General features: G+C 47.7%; 3 protein-coding genes across 5 annotated transcripts; 2 read left to right on the top strand and 1 right to left on the bottom strand.

The window, feature by feature from the left end:
* Positions 1 to 385: 385 nt before the first annotated feature.
* On the bottom strand, positions 386 to 1502 carry LOC122376919 (leucine-rich repeat-containing protein 23-like). The gene is made up of 2 exons (XM_043356904.1): positions 1024 to 1502; positions 386 to 605 (listed from the first exon to the last, which is right to left on the bottom strand). Exons 1-2 carry the CDS (start codon positions 1500 to 1502, stop codon positions 386 to 388), a joined length of 699 nt encoding a protein of 232 aa, XP_043212839.1.
* A 790-nt stretch (positions 1503 to 2292) lies between these two features.
* LOC122376918 (prefoldin subunit 4-like) lies at positions 2293 to 7606 on the top strand. The gene is made up of 5 exons (XM_043356903.1): positions 2293 to 2318; positions 2856 to 2913; positions 4364 to 4468; positions 5133 to 5252; positions 6844 to 7606. The coding sequence occupies exons 1-5, from the start codon at positions 2293 to 2295 to the stop codon at positions 6994 to 6996; spliced, it is 462 nt and encodes a 153-aa protein (XP_043212838.1). The 3' UTR covers positions 6997 to 7606.
* Positions 7607 to 8563: 957 nt separating this feature from the next.
* Positions 8564 to 15651, top strand: LOC122376914 (ubiquitin-conjugating enzyme E2-24 kDa-like). 3 transcript variants are annotated; one of them, XM_043356897.1, is made up of 6 exons: positions 8594 to 8726; positions 9356 to 9360; positions 10524 to 10683; positions 11127 to 11310; positions 11631 to 11778; positions 14784 to 15651. In XM_043356897.1, exons 3-6 carry the CDS (start codon positions 10529 to 10531, stop codon positions 14879 to 14881), a joined length of 585 nt encoding a protein of 194 aa, XP_043212832.1. In that variant the 5' UTR covers positions 8594 to 8726; positions 9356 to 9360; positions 10524 to 10528; the 3' UTR covers positions 14882 to 15651. The 3 variants fall into 3 exon arrangements, with proteins under 3 accessions (XP_043212834.1, XP_043212832.1, XP_043212833.1); XM_043356899.1 differs by lacking the exon at positions 9356 to 9360 and having other exon boundaries at positions 8564 to 8726; positions 10526 to 10683; XM_043356898.1 differs by lacking the exons at positions 8594 to 8726; positions 9356 to 9360 and adding an exon at positions 8804 to 8849 and having other exon boundaries at positions 10526 to 10683.
* Positions 15652 to 19085: the final 3434 nt, after the last annotated feature.

The following is a 19085-nucleotide window of genomic DNA, read 5'->3' as shown; positions in this document are numbered from 1 at the left end:
GAAATCTCCTGCCGCTATTCTGTCTCTCAGTTGTCTGCATTCGACGGAAGATTCGATCGGGGCGCAGTTTGGATTTTCGCTAAGCCATATGCAATGTGTCTTTGCAGTTTGCACTTAACCATTTTTCATAACAGTTGATAACATATGTCTGACTTGTAAACAACTGTATTTACAAGTTACTTGATGCAAACACAAATATGATGATCACTTGATGTTATGTCGGAGGGTATCTGTCACATTTCGCAAATAGCGTCAACGCTCAACACCTTTCCCATCTCTGTCCTTATTTTAGTCTCCTTCATGGCCCTATTTGCTGCGGCTGACACGAAACGTAGCTTATGGACACCTCCAAACGTCACCGGTTTTACTCCACTATCAAGCCATCTCAGTCATCCTCTTCATCACGATCTTCGTCGTCATCTCTCTGACTATCCAGATCGTCCTGATCGGGCTCCTCGTCGGCGGGTCGCTCTTTGGCCTCTCGCTCTGCCAGCAGTCGCTCCTCCTCCCGCTGTGGGTACAGCTCTGCCGCCTCCTGGCGCTCCTCCTCGACGGGGTCTTTGTCGATCCTCTGCAGCCGCCGGCCGTACACCAGCGCGTCCACGCTGTCGACAGATGCGCACAGATCGTCTCGTTACACAATAAAACGGGTGTGGCGACACGCATAGACAACGTGGAAAGATACGGATGCTAGTGGTCGGGTTTTCGTTTCGGTTTTTAGGTAAGATGTAAGGTTGAAATGTTTTGACCACCTGCTTACTTCTTCAGACGTCGTTAACGACCGTTAACAACCGTCGGTGATCTTAACTCAAGAGGGGACGAAAGTCTGTCTACTAACCTCTGTAATACTAACACCTGGTAATAAAGCAATCCGATTTCTGAATAATTCGGAGAGCTCTTTGTGCCACACCGCAAGCATGATGATGTGGTGGAAGCAGTGGGAGCAGGACCTACGATACTGCAACATACTGAAATTGTGTTTGGTACGAAGGCGAACAGTTCCGCTGTGGTGGCCTGACTAACCGGTACGAGTCAGAGTCGGAGACAGCGTTGTCGGCGATCACCAGCGTGGTCAACTTCTTCATGCGACTGAGGTGGTACGCCTCCTCCACCTCTTCCAGGTTGTTGCTGCGGACGTTCAGGTACTCGAGCGTCTCGTGGTCCTCCTCCAGACCCTTCAGCGAGCTGATGCGGTTGTCTCTCAGGTGCAGACGACTCAGAGAGGTCAGCCGGCTCACCCCGGAGAGGTTGCGCAGCTTGTTTCCCGCCGCGTACAGTGTCTTCAGGGTGCGGTGCTCCAGGCCGTCCAGCTTCTTCAGCGCGTTGTTGGTGATGTTGAGGTGGATGAGGTTAGGAAGGTTCTCCGTAGTCATGTCCTCAAGATCCTCAAGCTGAGTTTTGGATAGGATGAGCTTCTCGAGAGAATGCTGTTTAATGCCTTTTGTACTTTTGAGAGGGTTACCGGTGAGGTCGAGAAACTGAAGGAACGGGAAGTTGGACATCTGGGTGATGTGAGCTTATTGTTCGTCACCTTCAATGACACGAGGAATCTCATGTTCTGAAGAGGGAAGAGCGAGGTGAGCTTGTTGAACGACAAGTCGACGTACCGTAGGTGAATATACGTTGACAAAATAAACACATTAGTCAGTTCACGGTTCTGGACGACCAGTTTCGTACGCCACTTCTAGTCCATCGCCTGTCTTGCACAACATCGATATTCCTCCTTTGATCATTTCTGCAGTCAGAGGGTTTCTTGAGGCAGCACTTTCGGCTCTGGTTTCTTCTCGCCATCCCCAGCTTCGAAGCCGCCGCTGCCGTCGCTTCCCTTCTCTCCGGCATCTGGCTCTTCCTCGGGGCCTTCTTCATTGTTTTCTTCTTCACGCCTAGCTCAGTATCGAGATCGTCGTCTAACTCCGGATCTTCATCTGATTCAGACATGGCTGGTTTTGTGAACGGTTAGATATAGGCAAACTACAGGTGCTTGTGGGAAACTATGGGATGCTAATCTTACACGAAGATCCACTTTCTATTGATGTCTAAAAAAGCTACGATCTTGTCTGATGCAAACTGATCTAAAACACTTGTCCATTCGCAGCTCAGTTAAAAAATAACACAGTGAAAGGGCTGTTTTTTTTTTGTTCTGGCTTTGATGAGATGAAATAAATATGTTTTAGGGCCTTGAGATGAACGGCAATATTCCCAATTTAAAGCGAAAACAAAGGCCTGTAAAAATTACTCATACGAGCATCACGTGCTCCAAAACCTAACGCATCCCTCGCTGAACAGTGAACAATGTTCACTGAACATGATGAACGGTCGTATGTAATCCATTCATATCAGGGCGGAGCTTCCTATACAGTTGGTGGGGGGCTGCCCCACCAACTTGGTATTTTGCCCCACCAATAAGCGTTTTGCCCCACCAACTTTAGCTGATCTCTAAGACTTTGTTGCTTTGCAAATTAATCTTTTTCGCATTGAAGAGGTTTGGAATGTCTGTTTAATGCAAAATATTGTCTAATGATAGGAGTTGATTCAGTGTGGCATTTCATTCAACTTTATAATCGGACATTGTGGGTTTGACGACTTTTTGCCCCACCAACTTCCCCGGAAAAGCTCCACCTATGATCCATATCATGTAAGGTGGCATGTCCACATGCTTGAACATTATTTATTGTAGCGAATATATAGTCTTATGATCCTTCCAAATGTACAATTAATTGATCAATTAACCGTCTCATGGGGTGAAAGACTTTCTGGAAGGCCGTGTGCGATTAAACGTGAATAGCGATGAGTATCGACATGAGACTGTGTTTCGCCTTGATTGCATTTTGACGGTACCTTTTTGTGTCTTTCAGGCTAGGTCAAACAATTGAAGATGAGTGCCCAAACGATGCAGAAAGGAACTTTTCATCGGTAAGTTCCTTTTTTACCAAGTTTTCTTGCCGTCTCTTTTTCTTGCGCCATATTTTAACTTGCGGCCTTTTTTATGACGTCATGTTCTGCCGTTTACCATAAGAATGCGACATACAACAAGTCAAGCGAAAGTATTTTATCTTTTTCTTTTGTGACGTGCTGCGAACCACACTGCGAACTAGCCAATTTAATTGTCATTGTCTTAACCCGCGCCCCACTGGGGTCTGCGTGTACACGCCCTACTGGGGGGGGGGGGGCTCTCCTAACTCAGAAACTACTGGGCCGATCGTCAAAATTCAAACGGCGTCTAGTGATAGCCCCGGAAAAATTGTCGAGCGAAACCTAATTTCATTGACCTCGAGGTCACCGATGACGTCACAGGTCAGGTCAAAGTAAAAATTATTAGCATTTTGGCTTGTTCACATTTTGGGCTCTGGCCGCCGTCTTACAAGTCAGATCAGGCTCATTTTTGGTTTACACACTCGTGAACAGATGCTCTAGATACCTTAAGGGTACCAAACTTGTACTTTGATTTTCAGGTCAGGGTCAGGTCATCACAGGTCACGGAAATATTATATCATGCATCGGTCACTTGACACATGTTTTATGTCCATTTAGGCCATAGATTTCGAATTTGATGTCGTCTGTGTCATCCGAGGTCATTTTGAGTCGAATTTAGCTTAGGTCAGGTCACTTTCAGGTCAAAAAGGTCAAATTTTGAAGTTTAAATTTTTCAACAAAAAAGGTGTCTATTGGATGCAGTTTGAGTTCAGGAACACGATGGTGCTATTTAATTGGTGTACGATGTCAAATACGTACTGAAAAATTGATTTGAAAAATTAATAATTGTGATTTTTTTGCAATAATGCGTATAACTTGGCCATTTTTGAAGATATTTAGCTAAAACTTGCTAGAGTTAGTCATAAGCATGCATTCTGTCACATATATTCCGGCTTTTTCGAAAACTCAACGTTTTGAAAAAAAAATATAAAAATATAAATTTCGAAATTTATTATATAAAATTTTCGAAATTTTCAAAATTTTGAAAATCCGAGATAGCAGTTTGATAGAGCATCAACTCTAAGTCCTTTCATGCAAAGAAATTGGATCTAGCTTAAAACTGAGCTCTTGAGAGCGATTGCCGTGGTTCAATGTTTTGCGTCGAAATCGGCCGAACATGACGTCACTCTGACGTCATTTCCGGCCGACCTATGGTAGCTACGAAGTTTAAATTTTGACACAAGGTTTCAAATTGATGCAGCCGAAGGTACTGAAAGTTTGGCGTTGATACGTCAAGTGGTTTGGAAGTTATTGCAGAAAAACGGAAGGGGGGCTATGAATAGCCCCCCCCCCCCAGTGGGGCGCGGGTTAATTCTTACCGTGAACATTAGGAATGCCTGCTGAGTGCATTTATTGGTCATTACGTTTGTGTCATTGTTTTTTTTTTCAGGACAGTGATGTACACGTCACACGTGAGGACCAAAGCAAGATCAACAAGTTTGCGAGACTCAACGCCAAACTGCAGGACCTTCAGGATGAAATCAAAGACAAAGAGGTGTGAAAAGTCGTCTAGCCAGGCTTATTAGACTATAATATAGGATGCCTATTTGCCTGTTATCCCGGCATATTGGATAGCTCTTGTTAAAGATGCCGCCTGTCTGACATCTACCTCAATTATCCTTCCTTCATGAAAAAAAAATACCGACATCCATTTGTGTTCCGAACATTTGTAGGGTTAGACATTATTTTCCAGCGTGCAATGTATGTGCGTCGGGTTGATTTAGGGATACCGCTAATTAAAATCCACCTTCAAGTCAGCTAACACTATCATACTGCGTAACAATCATCGATCGATATCTTCACGAACTGTCTCGTCTATTCGCAATTCGTTTAAGCTGCACCATTTTCCAACTTATTTCCCGATATCCGTATCTCGATCTGTATGCATCGTGTGCATTGTCTTGAGACATATTTAATTTAGACCTGCTTTCTCAGGACGTATCTTAATCTGAGATAAATAACTTCCGCATTTATCGAAGTCACATATTATCTTGCTGGAATCAATGATGAGAGGCCATACGATTCTCCTGAACAAATCGTGTCTTGCTTCAGAAGCTCACAGCGCTGGGCGGGAGGTGGCTGTTGCCTTTATGGTTGTTCATCTTTAAACTGTTCCCATATCCATTCCGTCATCACGTATATATGTGCGGTTGTTGCAGAACCTGATGAAGAACCTGGACGACGCGAGTGACGAGCTGCTGATGGTGGATGACGAGGAGGAGCCGGTGCCGTTCATGGTGGCGGACGTCTTCTTCCACACACCGCTCGAGGAGACCAAGGTAGGGACAGAGGAGATGGGAGATAGGGGAAGATAGCGTCTCCTTCCCCACGCCGCTCGAGGAGACCAAGGTAAAATAGGCAAATCGGGGACATGGGATGGGGAAGATAACGTCTTCTTCGACACGACGCTTGAAGAGACCAAGGTGGAGTAGGAGGGATAGGGGGAAATATTATCTTCTTCCACACCCCGCTCGAGGAAACCAAGGTAGATAAGGGAAATAAAGGAGGATAAGGATTAAGGGGAAATGACGTCTTCTTCCACACCCCGCTCGAGGAAACCAAGGTAGATAAGGGAAATAAAGGAGGATAAGGGGAAATGACGTCTTCTTCCACACGCCTCTCGAGGAAACCAAGGTAGACAAGGGTGAAGGTGTTCCTATAGAGAAATATCGATGGGGAAGGTAACATCTTCTTCCACACGTCGCTCGATGAGACGAAGGTAGATTAGAGAGATGAGGATAAGGGGAGATGTCTGCTTCCATACGCCGCTCGAGGAGACCAAAATAGAACACGGGGATAGGGGGAGAATGTGACGTCTTTTTCCACACGCCGCTCGAGCTCAAGGTAGATACTAGATAGGGAGTATATGTAGAATAGAAGGAGATGACGTCTTTTTCCACACGCCGCTCGAAGAGACCAAGGTAGATAAGTTAGAAAGGCTGGGGTACAGGTGCGTGGGAAATGACGGTTTCGTCCGTACTACTCGAGGAGACCAAGATAGGGACAGGGGAGATAGGGGGAGAATATGACGTCTTCTTCCATACGCCGCTCGAGGAGACCAAGATAGGGACAGAAGAAGGGCGAGAACTCCAAGGTGAAGCGGAAATATGCAAGGGTGAAAAAAACGATGGAAATCATGGCAGCAGGATCAGACAGACGGAAGGCAGGGAGATAAGGACTATTGGTCAATTGCATATATTTCGTCAAAAGGAAATAAAAAACGTGGAAAATTTGACGAAATTATGAAATGTCATCAATTTAAAGGAAATAGTTCACTTTTAACATGGGGTTTGGAACTGGAATAGCAGTTGTGTTGCTTGCGCTGAGACTAGCACAAATCAGAAGCTTTACGGCCCAATGATCACCCTAGACGAAGATATTCCATTTTTCGTTCCGAAAAGAGTGCCTTGCAGAGGAATGCGTGCCTTGCTGAGGAATGCAGTCACGTCATCGTCAGCCAATCAGAATGCTGCTTACAGCCGATGGGTTTGTCCTACGCAATATGATTGGTCAACGCGTAATAAGCTTCCGCGTCAAACATTATTTTATATAGAATATAGTTCTTCTTATACTAAAATATAGAAAATAATCCTTTTTACAAAAACGTTTTGTTTTATTTTCTGATCATTTTGAGCATAACAAAACATAAATCCATAGCAAAATACTAATTTCAGGAAAGTGAACTATTTCCTTTAAACAAAAACGCATTTTATCGTTTCATAAAAATAAAACAAAGTTGACATTTAAACTTATCAGTTGCAGTTTTGCATTTATGCCCACCTTCCCACTGTGACATTCCTATGCATTGCACGGTCGAGCGAGATACCCACCTCCACTTCGTGACACCCTCGTCCCTCACGTGCTTCTCAGGCGAAGCTGGAGACGCTGAAGGACGAGCTGACACGGCAGATGGAGGAGCTGAACAGCAAGGGCAGCCGCTTCAAGGAGGAGATGGCGTTGCTGAAGCGCGACCTCTACGCCAAGTTCGGCGACAACATCAACCTGGAGCCGGACGAAGACTAGGCGTCAATCGAGCTGTCATCCGCGGGTGGGGTTAGGGTGATCCACTGAGACTGTGTGTGGGATGAGCGCAGGCGTGACCGAGTGGCAGTGTTCGTGTCCAGTAATCATTGCCGTCTGTGTGAGACTGGACTGGACTGTCTAACCGCTCAGAGTTTGTAATGAGAGCTGCTCTGTCGGAAGCTGCCTGGGAGTGCGTTTGTGCGCCGTTTGTGCGTTTGTGAAAGGTTCAGTTGGTGTGTATTTGAAAGGTTCAGTTGACTCTAACATGTGGTTAACATATGGTCATTGTTTGGATAACACGTGTATGCGATGGTGGTCGATACAGCATCAAATTGTCATAAAAAAATAATAGCTTTCAGGCATTGGGGAGTCTGTTACAGATTTTATAACTCTTTGTTGACCATTTGACGTAGTTCTCTGCGAGTTTTGTTGGTTGAGTTTCCGTTGCGCTTAATTTCTTACCAGTCATTTAACATCCGCCACCTCACTATATGTCCTCACGGTACTCGTGGCACGTACCAGTGTCCATTTTGCCGACTTTGTTGTGACGCTCGCGTAAATTATGCTGTCTGTGGATTTGTAACATATTGATAAAGGTAAACTAATTTGACAAGTCGTTTGCAGTTTGCAGTAAGCTGATCCGACGAAACTCAAATTTAGGGTTATTTATTGGGGCACTAGTGAACATATTCATGTACTGAACGTAGTCAAGTATCAATATGCCTTGTATGACCGCCATAATGGCATTACTACATTTCTTTTGGGGCTGTTTGTTCTGAAGCGTGAGGTGGATATACATTACATTTTAGAAACAGCCTTATCCACGGCTAGTATATAAACCATCTCATCTAACCATTGCTTGGAGCGATTTGTCACTAGATTCATTTTGTAGACAAGAGTAGAGTAGATGTAACACTTTTCTTCTTTTTCTTCTTTATTGGGTTAGGCCCTTTCGGTCTAATGAGACCATTTCAGAGCCGGGAGGATGATAGGAATTAGGGGGAGACATTGGTCTGGGCAGGCACCCTAGTGAGTCGCCGGGGCTGAGCCGTCCAGAGGACAGGCCACCCAGCCCCAAGGCACTCACTGCACCCGGCTACGGGGTGCGCTCCCTCGGGAGCAGCGGTGCCGCTCCAAGGGAGCAGCCGGCATGAGATGAAGTTGCCTGTCCAGCCCGGAGGGGGGTTGCGGCGTGGAGAAGGATTTCAGTATCCTGAGGATATATGCACGGAACGGTATAACACTTTTTATACGAGATGGGCATCAAGATTCCTTTGCAGGAGGTGTAGGCATGGAAGGCTCGACTTCGCGCTGAGGATGACGGGGAATGGACGCCAGACGTTCGGATAATCCGCCTTCGAAAGTGCAATTGTACCATTCAATGAACGAAAAAATACGCTCTATTGGCATTCGGTAATTTCGCAGATTGCTCATTTCCTCCATACCATTTTGAGATAATGAGCTCCGGCAAGATTACTTTACTACTCAGCTCCGGAGCGGATGAAGAGTTTCCTTTTACTGGCAGCATCTGGTAGCACTACCGTGATACGAAAATAACGCCGCCGCCGCCGCCGGGGCGCTGCTTGCGGTGATTGCACGGTGATTGACAAAAAAGCACACGGGGCGCTGTTGTGAGCGTGGTTCCGTGTTATATTTAGAGGGGTTTTACGTTGTTATAGGCGTAGCCCCAAGAAAAACTTATACGGAGAAGAAGAGAGTCTTTCAAGAGGGTACGTATTCATAAAGTTGTGGTAACGTGGTACAGCACAGCTTCGAGTTCCATGCATTCAAAGATCGCTTTGTTTTGCTCCGGTTGGATTGCAATGGCGGCTCTGTCGTGGTCCTAGACCTTGGTATTGTTATAAACTAGGTATTGGGCAAGGGTCTGCTGATTTTTCTGAAAGACGATTCTTCATTCAAGCTTGGTGCACATTTTCAGCGTTCTTGAAATGCATTAGTCACCAATTATAAGCGTGTGTGACGAATATGACGCATTCACATGTTTCTTTTGATCCTCTGGCTTGAATCCTAACTTACAACATTTCAGTGGCACCTGAGTAATATATTTATTCATAAAATATTTTCAGATAGTTCTTATTCATGCTTGATTTGTTGGCATATAACTTAGGTACCTAGTTTGGCTGCACTGGCACTCAGAATGCTTCCTCCGAATCTTGCTGAAAACTGTCTATTTTATCTGGTTAGGATCTTTCTGTACTTAGAGTAAGACTATTGAAATTCAAAGAGTAGGAAGGATAATAGCTGCCAGGGAATGGCATTTGCATGGGAATGCACTATCGCGCTTATTATTGCACTGCCGAGCCGAGGCAGAACTGTCCAGCTTGGAAGAGGGCTTTAGAGGTGTGGAGAAGGACTCAGGCTTTCTGAGTCCTTAGGATGTTACAGAGGCATTAGAAGATATTATTGAAAAGTGTCATTAATCGTAATCATTTAATCTAGCAAAAATTTAGTTGTAGTTATTAAGTTAAGACAAAATTTCCCATTTAGTCATTATGAAAATTCATGTCATTTATTTTTCTACAGATAGGTATAGCTCAAAAAAGGAATGAGCAGATTGATATAGCCAGAGCCCATGCTAAGCAGCCCTTTTTGAATAGGCCTTGATCCCTACAGTCTGATTGTGCAATTCTGGATAACAAGATAATTTGGACGGCAAAGTAAGATTCAAAGCAGGACACTGCCTGTCCTAATCAATTGATTTCAGCTAGCTGTGGCTACTCCCACCAACTGCAGACCATCCTTGTCGAGGGGTCTGATATCAGGTGCCGGAGTGACTTGAGTGTAATGTGAATGTGACAAGTGACTCACCACCAGGAGTCCAATGCTCTACCTAGTGAATCACTGGACAATCAATTTCCATTTTCAATGAAAAATTATCTTATAGTATCATCAGATCACCAGTGTATTTTGTCTTGCAGCTTTTTGGCTTTTGTACCTATGCAATGACAAGCTGCATGTCTCTTTCTGTCAAAATATACCTCTATTATATTTGTTTTTTGTGCTTTTTCATAGCATGATGGTGGAAATTAAAATAATTAATAATGCTCATGATGTTCAGTTTTTAGATTTAGTGCTATATTGTATTTGTGTCAGTACACACTTTTCATAGAGAATGCTTGCCATATCAGGACCAGTTGTGAGTTGTGTCACAGATAATTCACAGAATGTGAAGTAAGATTATTTACAGTCAATTTAGGCAGAACATTTTGTTATTTGAAAATTTAAGAAGACCACTTTCACAAAGTGTAATGCTATGGGGTGTGCTGTGTGGTTACTGGTTGACTGGAAATGGATACAATGGTAATGATGATGTCGACAGTTTCCAGCAAGAACATCATAAGTGTCAAATTTTCGAAATTGATATTTTGTAGGTACCATTCGACGCAGCTCATCGAGCTGAATAGAATTGTTGATGTGTATAATTTTCTATGAATCATGCCATACCATACCCAGATATTTTTTGCCATTCTTACTAGTACTACCCATATCTATTAATTTTGTTTTACAGAGGATGTCGTCGAACGCGGCCTCCGGGGCCGGATCTAGCGCGAGCGAGTCCAATGGGAGTAGCCAAGGAAGCCAGCAGACCGACAACAAGAGTGAGGAGAAGCACAACAAGACCTTGACCCCCAAGGCCTCAAAGTCACTCAGCACCAGCGCCAAAAGGTAATTAGTTATGCGGTCCTACTGCACTCTAACTGAACAGGAAGGTTTGAGTGTGGCTTTAGGCCAAACGAAAATATATGAATTAATGATGATTCTGAGGCACTGAGATGTATCATTTTTATGATACCTAATTAGTGCATTGGTTGGCATTGAGATGATTCCCTGATTCATGCATTCATTCATTCATCCATCAATGCATTCATACATTCATTCATTGCCTGCTTACACATTAATATTGCCCTGATTTTGTAGCTGACTGTGATTTTATATTTCTCGCTCTGTGGACTATGCATGTTGTGATTGCTGCACTTAATCATTTGTGTTTTGTTTGGTGCTTTCGCTCAATCATATCATGGTCCTTTGCCTCAGCCTGTTTTGAAATGCTGACGTCCTGTGCCCTAATTCATTGCCCCACTGAATGTTATTCCTTGTTGCTCGCACAGGATTCAGAAGGAGCTGGCGGAGATTACACTGGACCCGCCGCCCAACTGTAGTGCAGGGCCCAAGGGCGACAACCTGTACGAATGGGTGTCCACCATCCTGGGGCCGCCGGGCTCTGTGTACGAGGGAGGCGTCTTCTTCCTCGACATTCACTTCTCGTCAGAGTACCCCTTCAAACCGCCAAAGGTGCGCCGATAGCCTTCTGGAGACGGGGATTTCGGTTCTGACTTCTGAGTGATTGTGAACCCTGGGGATGCTAGTTCTGTTTGAATAAGTCGGCATCAATTCGGATAAGTGACTCGTCTCATCAAAACACATGACGTGATGCAACTCATCTCATCAAAATACATGCCACGATGCTTTTTATACGAGTATGGACACATTTATGCCAGTGATTATTGATTGGTATGTATGCGACTCTGTTTGCGGTTGAAGAAGAGAGGCCATCAAGGCTGAACTTCACTAATCCAGTGTTCCTTGCAACTGACCGTGGTGCCGTCTCTCAGGTCACATTCAAGACGCGCATCTACCACTGCAACATCAACAGTCAGGGCGTCATCTGCTTGGACATCCTGAAGGACAACTGGTCGCCAGCGCTGACCATCTCCAAGGTGCTGCTTTCCATCTGCTCGCTGCTGACCGACTGCAATCCAGGTACGGTGTGCCGCCAGGCGGGGCGATCGGCGAGGGGTGGGATCAGTGTGTGGGTATTGTGGAGTAGGCGCCACAGAGCACAGTGTGACTGTGAGGATGTTGGCTGGGGGGGGGGGAAGGGGAGGGAGGAGAGGTGTGTGCTTTGTACGGAAAGCATGGCTTTTTAATGGACTTAGGCAAGTTGATTTTAGTGTTACGTGCGAATTCATTTATGGAATATCGAAATCGTTCAACTGGACGCCAATTTACGCCGTCGTGATGATATTGATAGTGGAACAAATGGTTGGACAAATGGTTCATTGTTGTGAGACTGAAGGAACTTGGAAGCTATTCCATTGTTTACACCAGGATTTAGCACTCTCAGCTTATCTGTGACAGTTTTTGCCGTCACAACACGGCTATGTTGGACGTCCGTGACATTTACCCCTCCCCCGCTGCCCTTGATGGGCATCTGAGTGGGAATTCACTGGAGAGAAGAGCTGATAAAGAGAAGCTCATTTCCAGCTATGCTCGCATTCGTCAAGGTCGGCAGCTGGGCAGCCGACCGGTAATTTGACATATACCCCTCCCCGGTGACCCACTAATCAGAATATCACCTGTCGAGCCAGGCGTCCCACGGGTACCCTCCCCCTGTTCCCCCACCTCACTAGTGTTACTGGGAAAGGGACGGAGGAACATCGACTGTGTCCGTCCACTGACAGCCGAGTGGCCCCACTGTCGGTCCAGCTCAGCATCGGAGCCCCCCCCCCCTCCCGACGGCTGACGTCTCTGGCCACGTCCCCAGTCCGGGGGGGGGGGGGTGTTCAGTACGTTATGTTCGGTGTCGTCATGACACAGACTGAATGCCTGTTTCCGTTGGCCGCTGTGCCGTGCCGAGAGAGACTCGGACAGGATAGGTGCATACAATGCCTTGTTAGAGTTATGGTCATGCAACAATAATCAGGAATTGTATGCAGTTTTACAACATTTCCAGCTAACTACATGCTGTCAAAGACCAGTATAGTATGGATTTCCAAGTCGGTGTTTCAAGCTCATTTATTTGTTTGATGGTCACTGAACAACACAACCATTTCGAACTCGAACTGGACACTTTTTACGTAATCTCAAAAGTTCGGTTGCCCTCCTTTTGTCTCATCGTGTCGTGTAACAGGGCTCGGCGCCGGGTCGTTTATATTGGCTCGCATCTGTCGGTGTGATGACCCGCTCGTCGTGGTCGTGGCTGTGAGCTTTAGGGCGGCGGAGGGGGGGGGGGGGCGCTGGGACTGGGACGATGGGGTGGGGTGGCTGACACCGTGCTGACGAGGTGTGAGAGGTGTAATACTCGGCAATAAGGTCGGGGAAATGGGTAGCTACTAGCTACTAGCTATCGTGGTAAAAGAAAAGTGGGCATAATTATGATTATTAATTTGATCGTGATGTGTTTTTAACCCAAGTGCCGTCCCACACTTTGCCGAGCAAATGACGTCTAAACAATCGATTGCTATTAACAATGTGGTCCCGTCAGATCCCAAATATTTGGTAGGCACTAGCACTGCTCGACGTTACATTTACCGTAGGATTCGGACATTGTCTCGGCTCGAAGTGCTGTTCAGATCCCACCTATTGCCGATCACTCGCGATTGGTGGGATAAGTTAGCTGCTTATTGGCGAATCCGGCGTGAGAGCCTCAGCCCCTATTTTCCAGTTCCGAACCTCGCTTCCTTTTACGTCGTCAACTCCAGAAGTTTTGAGACTGGCCTCGTAAATTCCATATGAACAGTGCTAGATACTTGTTGTTTTCACAAGTCCTTACCACAGTTGTTATAAACGTACTTGCGTAATTTTGTTTTTCTACGTTGCAAAAGACGGCAACGGCGTCACCCTGAACATGGCAAGTCGCACGCGGCTTGTCACAGTGACCAGTGTAGAGTACAGTCAGGTTGTTCATGTGAAGACAACTTGGAGGGTCGCTGTACAATAAAATTTTGGGATTAGCTTGGCAAAAATGCCCGAGAAACATAGCAAATTGGCTCTCAAGTGACTTGAGACGAAAGCTGGATGTATTTTTACCATCATGAGACCAAGAGACAAAAGGTCCAATGAAAACATACTGACTCATTCAGACCCAATAAAGACAGACAGCGCAGGTCCCCTGGGAAGCTCAAATTAATCCCTTACTTAGAACAAAAAGGCAAAAACTTCATAACCTGGGTCCCCTACACGGCCAGATTGTCAACAAGGAATGATTCGTGAAGGTTCTGAGGGAGTTGAGAAAGAGATTTCGCCGCAAAAGGTCGGAACTCTTCAACTCTGGCCAGGGGCTCCTGCACCAGGACAGCGCACACACCCACAAGTCCACCATGGAGACGAACTATCTGACACAGATGTGCGTCAAAACCGTCCGTATCCCTTCCCACAGTCCTGATCTGGCCCCCTGGCTTCTGGATGTTCCCCAGACTGACAGGGAAACTCAGGGGCCGTCTTTCGGAGGATGTGGAGGAGATGAGTGAGGCTGTGACAGAGGCCCTGGGCACCTTCACTTTGAAGGCCTATCAGCAGGCCTTCAGGCAGTGACAGGAGCGCTAAAGCAGGTGCATTGGACTCGGGAAGTTCCATTTCGAGAGTCATACAAGTTTCATGCTTCTCTGAAACAGACAACTGTCTCTACTGAAAAAGTCTCAAAACTTCTGGAGTGCACCACGTAGTTTTCCGATGGATCAGTATCTAGCCTCCATCTCCTGGATGGCTCTCGCGGCTCGCCGTTTCTGCCATCCGTGTGAGAGCCACTGCCGCGTCACATCGCCTGAGATCCAGTCCAAAACTGATGACCTCGCCCGCTGCCGACTTCATTGTCTCTTCCACATCCGGTCGTGCCACATCCGCAGCACCTTCTGCCATCGTTTCCGCTCGCATCTTCGTCACCATCTACCACCTGCCTCCACGTCCTGCCGTCGTCCCTCGTCTCCACCAGCCGCCGTTCGTCTTCCACCGTCTCTGACGTCTCCGCCGGACTCATCTGTCCACAGCCGACCCTCTGGTGGGCAGTATCGCCACTCAATACCTGCAGAACCGCGAGGAACACGACAGAGTGGCGCGCCAGTGGACGCAGCGATACGCCACGTGATGTGGCCGTCCGGCTACTGGCTATGTGGTGCAGCATCAAAATCATGACTGAGCGCGTCGGCTCGGACGCGCAGGGACCGTGAGTCGCGCCGAGCCGCGCCCCTCTGTAGTGTAGCGTGTGCGCCGTGTAGCTCGTTCATATCCTGTGTTGTTCCTTACCTCGGACGTTCTTCAGTTAGCCGCCGCCGCCGCCGCCAGGTGACAAGAGCGGCGCGTTGGCGGCGTGACGCGGCGCGGTGTGCGCGGGACGGAGACGTCGGCTCGGCGGCCGCCGTCTGTTCGCGGCTCAGGTGTGTGTATGTCTGTGTGTGCTCGGGCGCGCGTGTGTATACGGTGTGGCTGATTGTGAGTTCGTGCGCGTGACCCGGATACCGTTCCGTGGCCACTGACGGTGTTTGGGGACGTGGGGCGGGGGACTGCCCCCTAGACACCGTCTCCAGGTCGGAGCGTGTCGATCTGTATTTAGTACAGAGCGTCGCTCCGTTTGGACGTTCTTTCCCGCCGGTTCAGTGGTCAGGAACACGCATTGGTGTTTATCTAGCCCAACGTTTGCGGTATACGTGCGACTTCATTTATAGCCGAGTTCTAAGGCCGGCTGGGTGGGCTGCTCGGTCCGCCCGACCCCGTCCGTGACACGGGCGGCCGGCGATGTGCGAGAGAGGACGAGTGTCAGTGGCGTACATGCTTCCACATCTCATTCCGTAACGTACTGTTTTTCAGATTGAAGACTGCTCGCTGGATGGGCGGGCGGAAATAAATGGGAATCTGAGACGGCGTGAGACTTGAGAGGGAGGTAGGTGTGGGCGTGGGAAGGTTGTGAGGAAAGCCAGCTGCAAGAGGACGGATGGGGATAGAGGAAGTACGAAACGGGCTGACTGTGTTTTCGTAGAATATAGTGACAGTGACTGGTGAGCAAAGCGTCACTACAATAGAAAATGACAAATTGGTTCCTCTGAGTTTCCCCTTTGTGCCCGATAAGTAAACGGTACCCTACTCGGCTATCTCAATTCCAGTGCAAGGCTGTTTTACTTGCATGTCTGTCTCACGACAGACGATTTTCAAGCCAGCTGAGGATATGCGATTGTGTTGAAACATAGCACGTTTGGACGAGACTTTCTGCAATGGTCTGGAACATTCGATAAATAAACAGGCATGGTTAGTGTACCACTTATCTCCCGGCATACCCATGACGCTGACGTAACGTCACGCCAGTCTGAGGGCGCGCCCGTGACGTCACCATCTTTACGTGGTATGCTCGACTGTGACGTTACGGTTGTTATGTGGATGAACGGTGCCTATTTTATTTGGCGGCTGTGGAATGTGGGTGCAGGAATAACTGGTTCGCGTGATAGCAACAATATTTGGGACTGAATAAGAAAGGAACCCCGAATAACGGGAGGCTGCTCATTGGGAAATGAGAGCGGCATTATCAAACATTGTGCTTCGCTACTGGGTACATACATTATACATACACTATATAGTGCAATGCAACACATTATGGAGTATCGACACTTGACGGTGCCTGGGGCCCCTGGGACAATGAGCCCCAATCATCCACTGCTTCGGCAGTTACGGTTCCAAACACACCACTATGGCGGTGATCGAACTTCAACTCTATATAACCCGTTGTCTGAAGTTGTATATATTCCGGGTCTGGTTTTTTGGACGCCGGTCTGTCCAATGACGTCGTCAAAACAGAAAATCCAGGGGGCATGACGTCACAAGTGTGTAGTATTGCTAATCACGTAATTATAATTTGGGCAGTTTCATTCATCGCAGTCTGTGGGCAAAACAACGGTACACACTGAACTTTGTTTTTACTTTTTTTCTTTATTAAGCGACTTTCAGTGGCTGCAATGCCGGCTCTTGGCACCCAGTGATGGGTGGATGGAATGGATGGATCAAGGCCCTGTATACCGGATGGATGAGTGGAAGAGGCTATGGATGGGAGGGGTGCTGGGATAGAAAGTAAGCATGAGGGAAAGTGGAGGAAGAACCCTTGGAAGACCTGAGAGGGATGGAAGGGTCAAGGGATGATTGGACGGTGAGGGTGACCCCGGACCCGTGAGGGAGACTGTTGAGGGGCCCTCTGAGGGCGATGGAAGGGATGAACAGCTCGGAGGGATGGGAGGGACAAGGGGACTGAAAGGGGTGAAAAGGATGGGAGGGCGATGTGTTGGGCATCGCTCTACAGTTCTGCACCTTGTTCGAGCTGCAAGGTCTGACCAAATTTCTGAGTTTCTGGCCACATCGTGGAATTTCCCGTGGACTTTGACCCCGCATAAACACTGCTCTCATCTGACAGCTAATGGAATACAGGAATACTGTGGTTGCGGGAATACGGTGGCGACCGACCGGCCCCCTTCCACCGGCACCGGCCGCTGACCTTGTCCTGCCCACCTGTGACGTAACACAATGACGTCACCGCACCGGCCGCAGCGCGGCGCGGGCTCAGTCGCTGCTCGGGAGCTGCAAGTGGGGTTGACGCCGGTGGAGCGCTGGTCATCAGAGCACGTGCTGAAGAGAATTCAGCGTCAACAGGTGTTTCAGCAGTGTGTTCAGCTGGTGTGTTCGCTGCTGTGGTGGATCGTGCTGACGCGAGCAGGCTGAGTGTTGTGAGACGATCTGCGGCGAGCGCCGCGCCGGTGAGAGGCGGTCGCGTGCCACTGCCGGCCGCGCGATTGCCGCAATGTCCGACTGAGGGGCCGCTGCCCGGTCAGACCGGTGGGCTGCCGAGCCCGGGGAGCCGAGACAAGTGCCGATGTGGTCCAGAGGCGACAAGTACGCGCCCGTGTCCCAGCTGGAGGACGGCGAGTCGGACATGGCGTACTTTGACGTGAGTACTGAATGCCCCTTCCAACGCCTCTACAGGTCGCCCCCGCTCGCTTGGGCTGTATGAAGTCCTCTCCCCTAATCCTAGCATGCTGCATGCCTGCTTAGGAGGACGAGAACACATTCAAGAGACGAATGTGGGTGCGTCCGGCAGGTATGTTGGTTAGTTCGGTCGACCGTTTGGCCATATACAGACGATTCCCGCCAGTCGCGGCAGAACACTCGCTGGCAAAACTGGTCCTCTGGAATTAGCTGGCGAATCCAACTTCCTGTTTTTCCGTTATCCGATTCTCGGCTGTGATTAGAAAGGAAATCCAGATAAATGGCGACGCTTTGGAGCCAGTTAAGGCGTTAAGCTTTTGTTGCAGCAATGAAATACCTATTGATCAGTTCTTGTTACTCATTCAGAAGCGGTCCATTTATGCATGACATTTGGTACCTACTCGATTGCTATTCTTAAGATGTAATTAGCATTGTTAACAGCCTAAGTGTTGTTACAGCCACCGCTAACCACAAATCAATGGCCCAGGGAGCAGGCTAAGTACTCATTATTTCACTAATTTTCGCCCTTGTAATGCTACGAAAACTTATTTCCGCGAATGCCGACTGCCTTTCAGTGAGCGCTGGCCAGCATACGGGCTATGCGTTATGGGAGTAGATCATTTTGTAGTGCTCCGCTGGTATCTGGAATGCTTCTACTTTATGATCAATTGGCATAAAAGGTTCGTTGAGACCGTCGCGCCGGTGCCCAGTGGTTTGTATCGTTGTAGTCTGGGGAGGTAATGCTCAGTGCTCACTGGGCTTGTTCCAGCTTAGTTCTTGTGCGGGATTTCCTTAGGGCAACACCGACAAACCAACTGGTTGGGTAACTTCGTCTCACCTATCTGGTGGTGAGCAAGCTGACCGCAACAGACCGATCACCACCTGTGACCACTGGGTGCCATCCATCTGTGATTACCGTCAACACCTGACAATAATTATCGGTGATATTAGCTCCCAACTGAGTGGTCAACCCTGAGCTCGGGACTGCTACCGGCCCTTTCAATGCCGATAATGCCGATAATGCGCCCCCAACACCGGAAATTCCCTTCCGGTCCCGGTAATGCATGACCTTGCTGGATGATGATGTAAATAATAAACCAATTATTACAAATGCATTCAAATATATTCAAAAAGACACACAAAGCTTTCGGTTCATGGAACCTTGATCACTGTGCAAATGAGTATACCAATCGCTGTAACCGTCTAAAAATTCTTTGAAATTAATCAGCCGCGTGTTTTCTTCTTCTGCTGGTCTACCACCGATTTTGCTGCCATTGACGACCATGTGATAAATCCGCTCCTACTGTTAAACGTATCACGTGTGATGATGT

The sequence above is a fragment of the Amphibalanus amphitrite genome, unplaced genomic scaffold, assembly GCF_019059575.1.
Source record: "Amphibalanus amphitrite isolate SeventyFive unplaced genomic scaffold, NRLGWU_Aamphi_draft 002398F_arrow, whole genome shotgun sequence".
Taxonomy (NCBI): Eukaryota; Metazoa; Arthropoda; class Thecostraca; order Balanomorpha; family Balanidae; genus Amphibalanus; species Amphibalanus amphitrite.
This window is presented reverse-complemented; position numbering and strand designations above follow the sequence as displayed.

What these genes read in the sequence shown, in the direction of transcription:
- LOC122376919 (XM_043356904.1), bottom strand. Translation starts at nt 1,502, where the DNA reads ATGTCCAACTTCCCGTTCCTTCAGTTTCTCGACCTCACCGGTAACCCT. An exon ending in TCCGACTCTGACTCGTACCG is followed by an intron (nt 606 to 1,023) that starts GTTAGTCAGGCC and finishes ATCTGTCGACAG; the next exon opens with CGTGGACGCGCTGGTGTACG.
- LOC122376918 (XM_043356903.1), top strand. Translation starts at nt 2,293, where the DNA reads ATGTTCACTGAACATGATGAACGGTC. An exon ending in ACTGAACATGATGAACGGTC is followed by an intron (nt 2,319 to 2,855) that starts GTATGTAATCCA and finishes TGTGTCTTTCAG; the next exon opens with GCTAGGTCAAACAATTGAAG. An exon ending in CAGAAAGGAACTTTTCATCG is followed by an intron (nt 2,914 to 4,363) that starts GTAAGTTCCTTT and finishes TTTTTTTTTCAG; the next exon opens with GACAGTGATGTACACGTCAC.
- LOC122376914 (XM_043356899.1), top strand. Translation starts at nt 10,529, where the DNA reads ATGTCGTCGAACGCGGCCTCCGGGGCCGGATCTAGCGCGAGCGAGTCC. An exon ending in CTCAGCACCAGCGCCAAAAG is followed by an intron (nt 10,684 to 11,126) that starts GTAATTAGTTAT and finishes TTGCTCGCACAG; the next exon opens with GATTCAGAAGGAGCTGGCGG. An exon ending in GCTGACCGACTGCAATCCAG is followed by an intron (nt 11,779 to 14,783) that starts GTACGGTGTGCC and finishes ATCTGTCCACAG; the next exon opens with CCGACCCTCTGGTGGGCAGT.